The following is a 9,171-nucleotide window of genomic DNA, read 5'->3' on the forward strand; positions in this document are numbered from 1 at the left end:
CACTTTTCCTCATCTAAATCTACCGTTGGAACCACCTTCCCCCTCAATTGCTTGTCTCGTTTCACCTTAAAAGTATCTGTACCATTTGCTTCAACCGTTTGTGTGCACAGGCTCCACATACTTATCACAGTGCGTCAGGAAGATTCTGATTCCCTATTTGATTTCGCAAATCTTATATTGACGGCCTCTAGTTATGCTCTTCCCCACAAGAGCAAACATTCTCTCTTTAGCCACTCTATCAAAACATTCAATAGTTTTACAAACCTCTGTTCGGTCAGCCCTCAGCCTCCATTTTTCAAGAGAGAAGATTCCCAACTTTCTAATCCTTCCTGATATTTACACTCACACATTTCTGGTATCATCCTTGTAAATTTTCTCTGTTCCTTCTCCAATGTCTCTCTATTTCTTTTTTTACAATATGGTGACACGAATGAATTGCACTCATTGTGTCCTTTCTGTTTGTTTCCTCAGGAATGTTGACCCACCCATCTGGTATGACACAGACGTGAAGCTCTTTGAAATTCAGCGGGTCTAAGGAGCCAAACTGGAAATGATGAAAACACTTGGCCAAATTTCTTTGCATTTTAATTGTCAGTCTTGACAGCTGGTTTCGGCACCTCTTTATCTAAACCAATCTTACCCGCTCTTCACACCCACTACTGCCACAAAGAGTGTGCCTGATAGGATTGTAGGCAGAGCCCATCACTGATCGAGCCAGAACCCCCCCCCCCCGCACTCGCCACAGTCACTTAACGAATGACTGAGTCAGCCTGAGCAGGGGCTGCCAATCACACATCTCCTCTCAAAGCTCCTAAGCTAGGTAACAAGAAATTCCACCCAGTGCCAGTGTGACATCAGTTCCTTTAATGGATGGACTGAACTTATTGAAACAGACGGTTCAGTTGTCTGCCTGTTAGTGTCCATTCTCCCCCAGACTGTCCTTACACATGTCTACTGAATAGCCATGAGGGAAAGCTGAATGTGGGAACTTGGTAGCTGTGGCATTGATCCCCAACTCATGGGTAATATCTGAGAGGGAGCACATGAGATTGTACCCCAACACACAAGTACTGTCTCAGAGGGGGCGTGTGGGATTGTACCCCAACGCACGGGTACTGTGAGGGAGAGGGGGTGTGGGATTGCATGGGTACTGTCTGACGGAGAGGGACGTGTGTGATGATACCCCTGAGTGAGAGAGAATTGTACCCCAACACACGCGTACCGTCTGAGGTAGAATTGGTGTGTGGGATTGTACCCCAATGCATGGGTACTGTCTGACGGAGAGGGAGCGTGTGGGATGACACCCCTGAGTGAGAGAGAATTGTACTCCAGCGCAGGGCTGATGTCTGAGACAGCAGGGGCAACAATAGGAAACCAATCTAATTTCTGGCCAGAATCTTTCCGTTAGTCAGTATTTCACCTCGATTTGTCCATGCTTTTCATTTTTCTCAATGTCAAAACTACTCGTGCACTTCACTCGTCTGACTGGTGGCTGCAACATTGGAATTATATTATGTAAACCACACCTAAACCAGTTGAGATTTGCTCAGTTTATCTGACATTGCAGCTACATCATTATTGTTTATACGTTGGATATCTCCACTTTTAACACTGGCTGATGTAGATGTTAAGTATAGATTGTTTGCTACTAAACTATTTATACTTCAGGCTGTCGCTGAGTTGCTTTAGTTTAATGGCAATATACTGCAGAATTTAAAAATGAACTCCACAAACTGACAGAGTGAGGCCTTTGATAGATCTCCTCAAACTGCACCCATCATTAATGGAGCCACTCTACTAACCTGCTCTAGCTGCCCCTCAGATGCATTCCTCCAGCTCACTTCAACCCTGCTTGCACCTTGTAATCTGCCAACTCTGGCACCCCCGTTGTTCCCCTTCCTTCAGCCCTCTCACTTAGTGCCAGATCTTCTATGTCTATGTCCCCATTTATTAGGTACCCTCCCGCTCAATGCTTTTTTTAGTCTATCTTAGAGAGGAAACATTCAGCCACCTCTCCTGTTCCTGTTTGTTCGATTCTCTCCTCTCCACATTATGCTTCTCAGCTCGAAACAAATACCACTTGTGTGTTTTTTACAGTTCGAGTGGATGGTGGTCATAGGATGATTCTGCATAGAGGAGGCTATTCAGCCTATTTGTACCTTTGTTAGCTCTTTGAAAGAGCTGTGTGATTGGTCCCACTCTCCCTGCTTTGCCCATGCAGATTTCTTCTTTTCAATTCACTTTTGAAAGTAATCATTAAAATGCACCAACCTTTCAGGAAGTACATCCCAAATCATAACTTGTCTAGTGTCTCATCTCCCCTCTATTTTGCCAATTATCTTAACAATATTAAACAAATATTTAAGGTGCTCACCATTGCCGAAACCCTAGTGATGGCACTGCTCATGAATTGTGATATTCTGTCTCTCAAATAACGGCACGTAGACACTGAGGTATTTCATGAACCTCATTATTAAAAATCCAGGAAAGATTAACTTTTGATCTTGAATGTACCGTAAGTTGATTGTTTTTTACAATATCGTTAGATTACAGTTTCACAGATGTATGGGAGTATCAGAAAATCATTGTTTTCAGTACATTAATCTCGGATATGCTCCCTGTAGCTCGATGAGTGAAGACACCGCCCAGCATATACACTATTGAGCCTTACACATTAGGAAATCCTAAGTTTCATTAACTTGTTTCAGATGTTAACTGATAGCAACTGGGATAGTGACCCTAGATAGGGAGGTGGGGAGTTACTGCTGATTCATAGGCCACATCTGTGGTAAGTATGACCCCAGCACCTTGGGACTGCATCTGTCCTGGGTGTGTTTGATGGGGACAGTGTAGAAGGAGCTTTACTCTGTATCTAACCCCATGCTGTACCTGTCCTGGGAGTGTTTGATGGGGATGGTGTAGAGGGAGCTTTACTCTGTATCTAAACCTGTGCTGTACCTGGCCTTGGGAATGTTTGATGCTGTCACTGGCTGCCTGGGGTGGTTAATGCTCCATCCACCAACACTAACATCTCTCACTTAATGAACAGACAATTTAAATGTTTTAAAAATGTTATTACTTGGGGACAGTTAGTGCCCTGGTTTCTGTATTTTACAGGAGCCTTTGCCGCACACTGTCCTGTGGTGTGTGGTGCTGTTTGACTCCATTGTGTTGCCTGACTCAGTACCTGATGTTAACATATGTAATAGCACTTTAGAAAGCACCTCATGTTGTAACTTAAGGAATCTTAAAGGGGAAGGATTTTCTACAAGTAACCTTTTTGAATTTACTTAGCTGTAGAATTACCTTTCCTTTTAAGGACCCAGTATCTATCTATCTATCTGTCAAGCTTCTTTTGCCAAGTTACAAATTCTTATTTATATTGTCTCCTAATTGATGATATCTGTACTCTTTACTTGTATTGTTTGCACACTGTTCTCATTATTTAAAAAAAATAAATTCTTTAAAGAGCGCGGTAGGACCAAAGGCTGCAAGTTTTGTTTTGTTGTACTCAATACAATTTGATTAGTAGCACCGCTCCGTGCACTTCTCCAGAGGAGATCTCCTTTGTAACATTGTGCTGCACAAGTAGCTTCCAGCCCTGTTCTGCGCTGTCACAGCATGCCCCTGGCCTAGAGAGGGATGTTTCCTTCCTCTGGTTACTATTCAGTGATTCCCCACAGAAAGACGGATTGACAACTAGGGATGTATCTCGGTCTGATATTTCACTGAGGAATATTGAGTGACTGTCCACATGAAAGGCAGACACATTGTGACTGTGGAGGCCCGTTGGCATTTGTATAATCCTACCCAAAGCTGCAAGATACTACAGAAGATAGATAGACTTGAGCACACTGTTCCAAATATTGTTGGCGTTTTCCCCATTCGAGGTATGAAATAATTGGCTGTAGGGTGGAACATCTGTCCGATCTCTATAGGCCAAGGCTGGAGCAGCTGTCAGATCTCTATTGGCCAAGCCTGGAGCAGCTGTCCGATCTCTATTGGCCAAGGCTGGAGCAGCTGTCAGATCTCTATAGGCCAAGGCTGGAGCAGCTGTCAGATCTCTATTGGCCAAGGCTGGAGCAGCTGTCAGATCTCTATTGGCCAAGGCTGGAGCAGCTGTCCGATCTCTATAGGCCAAGGCTGGAGCAGCTGTCAGATCTCTATTGGCCAAGGCTGGAGCAGCTGTCCGATCTCTATAGGCCAAGGCTGGAGCAGCTGTCAGATCTCTATAGGCCAAGGCTGGAGCAGCTGTCAGATCTCTATAGGCCAAGGCTGGAGCAGCTGTCAGATCTCTATTGGCCAAAGCTGGAGCAGCTGTCCGATCTCTATAGGCCAAGGCTGGAGCAGCTGTCCGATCTCTATAGGCCAAGGCTGGAGCAGCTGTCAGATCTCTATTGGCCAAGGCTGGAGCAGCTGTCCGATCTCTATAGGCCAAGGCTGGAGCAGCTGTCAGATCTCTATTGGCCAAGCCTGGAGCAGCTGCCTGATCTCTATAGGCCAAGGCTGGAGCAGCTGTCCGATCTCTATAGGCCAAGGCTGGAGCAGCTGTCCGATCTCTATAGACCAAGCCTGGAGCAGCTGCCTGATCTCTATAGGCCAAGGCTGGAGCAGCTGTCCGATCTCTATAGGCCAAGGCTGGAGCAGCTGTCAGATCTCTATAGGCCAAGGCTGGAGCAGCTGTCAGATCTCTTAGTGGTAAATGCTGGAGAATGTCAAAGGTTGAAGTAGGCAGTTGCGGTATCGGGTCAGGCATAACACTAAACAGTCTGGCTCAGCTTCAGACAGTTGCAAGTGAAAGTGATAGTCAGTAGCTAAGAAACAAAGCTCATGACATGTTGAAAACAATAGCGTGGCCTTTCTGAAGCTTTGATGAGAGAGACGGTATTGGTTTTAATGGGGAAAGGGGATCAAACGTCCAGAATAGGCTGTAATTTAGCAGGTCAGTAACTGCAGAAACATCATAATGAATAAAGTGTCAAAAGCTAGATGAATGGGAATTTGAGGGTTCAGTGGTAAACGACTTGAGGAAGAGCTTTATCCATTCGTGCCCACAGATGGAAATAGGGTTTCCATTGAATCCATACAATACAGAAGGAGGCCATCACGGATCCTCAGCGCCGTTGTCCCAGTGCTAACCACTGCGCCACATGCCCCCATAAGCTAAGGGGCAATTTATCATGGGCAATCCACCCAAGCTGTACATCATTGGACTGTGGAAGGAAACCAGAGCACCCAGAGGAAACCACGCAGATATGTGCAGAATGTGTAAACTACACATGGACAGTCTCCCAAGGCCAGAATCGATCCCGGATCCTTGGCGTTGTGAGTGCTAACCATTGTGCCGTCGGTTTGTAGGGATGGAGGGAAGGGGATGTGGGTAGGGTTGGATTCAAGGAAGTGACCAGAAATGGCCTTCTCTATGATCATCAGTGGGAGTAGTGAGGCCACATGGGATAGTGAGTTCAAGGGAGTAGTGCGAATAGGGATCGGAGAATTTATGTGGAGGGTTTTAAGGAGACTTGAGGTGGATAGGGAACAACTCTTGGAGCACGGTAGCAGAGTGGTTAGCACAGTTGCTTCACAGCTCCAGGGTCCCAGGTTCGATTCCCGGCTTGGGTCACTGTCTGTGGAGTCTGCACGTTCTCCCCATGTCTGCGTGGGTTTCCTCCAGGTGCTCCGGTTTCCTCCCACAGTCCAAAGATGTGCGGGTTCGAGGGATTGGCTGTGCTAAATTGCCCTTAGTGTCCAAAAAAAAAGTTAATACGGGGTTACTAGGTTAAGGGTATGGGGTGGAGGAGGTGTGTGCTTGAGTGGGGTGCTCTTTCCAAGGGCTGGTGCAGACTCGATGGGCCGAATGGCCTCCTGCACTGTAAATTCTATGAAATTGAAATCACCAAGGATGAGAGGTTGCTCAGTGTAAAGGCTGAGGTAGGAAAGAAGAGAAGATATCTCAGTGAGAAATTTGGTGTCTTATTTAGGTGACGAATGTAAAACAAGTATTTTAAGTGAGCTGTGGAACAAGGAGGAGAAGATACCAGAGGAGTAGATAGGTAGACCAAAGTATGATTTGGTGATCAGGGTCACCACTGCAGTGGTTTGAATGGGGCAAATGGACAAGACATAGACAGGCAGGAAAGCTTCAGTAAGAGAAAAATGTCATCAATCCTTAGCCCATGTCTCTGTCATGGCCATGATGCCAATGTGAACATTCAAAATAAGCTCATGGATGGCAAGGGCCTTGTTCACACGTGTGTGCACATTTTGGAGGGAGGGACAAATAGGGCATGATAACTAATCCATTGGCCCAATGTGTCAATGCACTGAGATTGGTAGAAAATGCAATATTTATCAGATCTTTGCGTATCAGGTCGAGCAACAATCCGATCTTTCACTACAACATCAAACATTTGTCAAATCCCTAGATATAACCTCTCTACATCTGTCAGATCTTTCCATATAAAGATATATGGAGGCCACTGAATGCAGGATGGAACATCTGTTGATCTCTGGATGCATGGAGCAACATCTGTCTGAACTTTGGGTGTAGGGTCACATGTACATCAGGGATTGGATTCTCTGATTGTGACGCTATATCCTCACACTAGCGTGGGAACGGTGGCGTTTTATGCCCGAACATACAGCGCAAAATGGCCACCGATCCTCCGTGTAGCTGGGTGCTAGCATGCCGGCAGAGTAGAGCACCCGGCTCTAGCTGCCGATACGGTCCAGAGAATTGCCGGGTCCATGGCCGCACATGCGTGCGGCGGCGGCCTGGAGTGGCCGTACCGTGCAACGTGGCTCCAGTCGCTCACGGACCCGGCCTGCGAAATCGTGCTCCTCTTCGACCGGCTCGCACGCCCCTGACCCCCCCCCCCCTCAGAGTGCAGCCAGCCCCTGATAAAGTCCCCCCTGCCGCGGATCGACCCTGCCCTGACTGTGGGGAGCATTTCGGGAACAGTGACCACAATTCAGTACGTTTTAAAGTGCTGGTGGACAAGGATAAGAGTGGTCCTAGGGTGAATGTGCTAAATTGGGGGAAGGCTAACTATAACAATATTAGGTGGGAAATTCAAGTGCCAGTTTAAAGGAATTCAGGACCGGCATTTTCCTGTGAGGAAGAAGGATAAATATGGCAATTTTCAGGAACCTTGGATAACGAGAGATATTGTAGGCCTCGTCAAACAGAAAAAGGAGGCATTTGTCAGGGCTAGAAGGCTGGGAGGTGGCCCGGGGGGGGGTCCGTGCCGGGGAGGTGCGTGCCGGGGAGGGGGACGGGGAGGTGTGTGGCAGGGAGGTGGCCGGGGGAAGTTCCGTGCCGGGGAGGTGCGTGCCGGGGAGGGGGGCGGGGACGGGGGGTCCGTGCCGGGGAGGGGGACGGGGGGGGGGGGGAGGTGCGTGCCGGGTTGGTGGCCGGGGGGGGGGGGGGGAGGTGCGTGCCGGGGAGGGGGACGGGTGACGGGCGGGCGGGGTCCGTGCCGCAGAGAGGGACGGGGAGGTGTGTGCCGGGAGGGTGACGGGCGGGGGGGGGGGTCCGTGCCGCAGAGAGGGACGGGGAGGTGTGTGCCGGGAGGGGGACGTGGAATGGGCGGGGGGACGGACCGTGCCGGGGAGGGGGACGGAGAGGTGCGTGCCGGGGGGGCGGGGAACGGCGAGGTGTGTGCTGGGGATGGGCGGGGGGGTCCGTGCCGGGGAGGGGGGCGGGGGGGTGCGTGCCGGGGAGGTGGCTGGGGGAAGGTCCGTGCCGGGGGGGGGGGTCCGTGGACGGGACGGGACGGGGGGTCCGTGCCGGGGAGGGGGACGGGACGGGGGGTCCGTGCCGGGGAGGGGGACGGGACGGGGGGTCCGTGCCGGGGAGGGGGACGGGACGGGGGGTCCGTGCCGGGGAGGGGGACGGGACGGGGGGTCCGTGCCGGGGAGGGGGACGGGACGGGGGGTCCGTGCCGGGAAGGGGGACGGGGAGATGCGTGCAGGGGAGGGGGAGGGTTGTCCGTGCCGGGGAGTGGGACGGGGGGCAGTGGGGGACGAGGGGGGTTGTCCGTGCCGGGGAGGGTGAGGGGGACGGGGATGTGTGTGCCGGGGTGGGGGACGGGGTCTGTGCCGGGGAGGGGGGTGGGGGAGGGTCCGTGCCGGGGAGGGGGATGGGGAGGTGCGTGCCAGGGGGTGCGGGTCTGCCGGGGAGGGAAGGGGACGGGGAGGTGCGTGCGGGGGGGGGGGGGGGGGGGGGTCCGTGCTGGGGAGGGGGACGGGGTCCGTGCCGGTGAGGGTGGCGGGGGACGGGTCCGTGCCGGTGAGGGTGGCGGGGGACGGGTCCGTGCCGGGGAGGGGCCGGGGACGGGGTGGTGCTTGCCGGGGAGGTGTCATGGGGGGGGTCCGTGCCGGGAAGGGGGTCGAGGAGGTGCGTGCCGGGGAGGGGGAGGGGGACGAGGGGGAGTCCGTGCCGGGGAGGGGGTCGAGGAGGTGCGTGCCGGGGAGGGGGATGAGGGGGGTCCGTGCCGGGGCGGGGGACGGGTCGAGGAGGTGCGTGCCGGGGTGGGGGGGGGGATCTGGGACGGCGGGGGGGACGGGGAGGGGGGACGGGGGGGGTTCGTGCCGGGGAGTGGGACGGGGAGGTGCGTGGCGGGACGGGGGGAAGATGCGAGGGCAAATGAGTTGGTGCCAGCCTCCAACAGTCGGACCCACGCGGTACATGCCACCTGGCTGGGGAGAGGAGGGGGTATGGGCAATGATGACATGTCGTCATGTTTTCCGGTCAGCCAGCGATGTTGGCCGCCGTGGCGGCAGCCGCTAATGTCCATGTTGCCCTGGATGAGGAGAAGGAGGAGGAGCGTGCCAGAGAGGCGGCGCAGGCTGCTGCAGAGGGGCACGCGGCAGCCGACCAGGCTGGAGGGACACCCGCCCGACAGGACGAGGAGGGGGAGGAGGACGTAGCGGCCCCACGGCAACGGAGGCACCCGAGGACGCCCCGTGTGTACCGGCCCCGGCAGTCATACCAGGACCTCACGGACCGGGAATGCAGGAGGAGACTCCGGATGAGCCGGGAAACCGTGGCACACATCTGCCACCTGCTGGCACACCTGTCACCGCGTGGCACTGGCGGGGGACACCCTCTCCCCGTGTCCGTCAAGGTTACGGTGGCCCTGAACTTTTATGCAACTAGGGGTCTAGGGG

General features: G+C 52.8%; 1 protein-coding gene across 2 annotated transcripts in view; it reads left to right on the forward strand.

The window, feature by feature from the left end:
* LOC140395338 (protein HID1) overlaps positions 1-3,472 on the forward strand; it is a 306,127-nt gene extending 302,655 nt beyond the window's left edge. For both annotated transcript variants that reach the window (XM_072482976.1, XM_072482977.1), the window contains one exon: positions 472-3,472. In XM_072482976.1, coding sequence (XP_072339077.1) covers positions 472-535 — 64 coding nt within the window. In that variant the 3' untranslated portion in view covers positions 536-3,472. The remainder of the gene's footprint in view (positions 1-471) is intronic.
* Positions 3,473-9,171: the final 5,699 nt, after the last annotated feature.

This window comes from Scyliorhinus torazame, chromosome 18 (genome assembly GCF_047496885.1).
Source record: "Scyliorhinus torazame isolate Kashiwa2021f chromosome 18, sScyTor2.1, whole genome shotgun sequence".
NCBI classification, from domain to species: domain Eukaryota; kingdom Metazoa; phylum Chordata; class Chondrichthyes; order Carcharhiniformes; family Scyliorhinidae; genus Scyliorhinus; species Scyliorhinus torazame.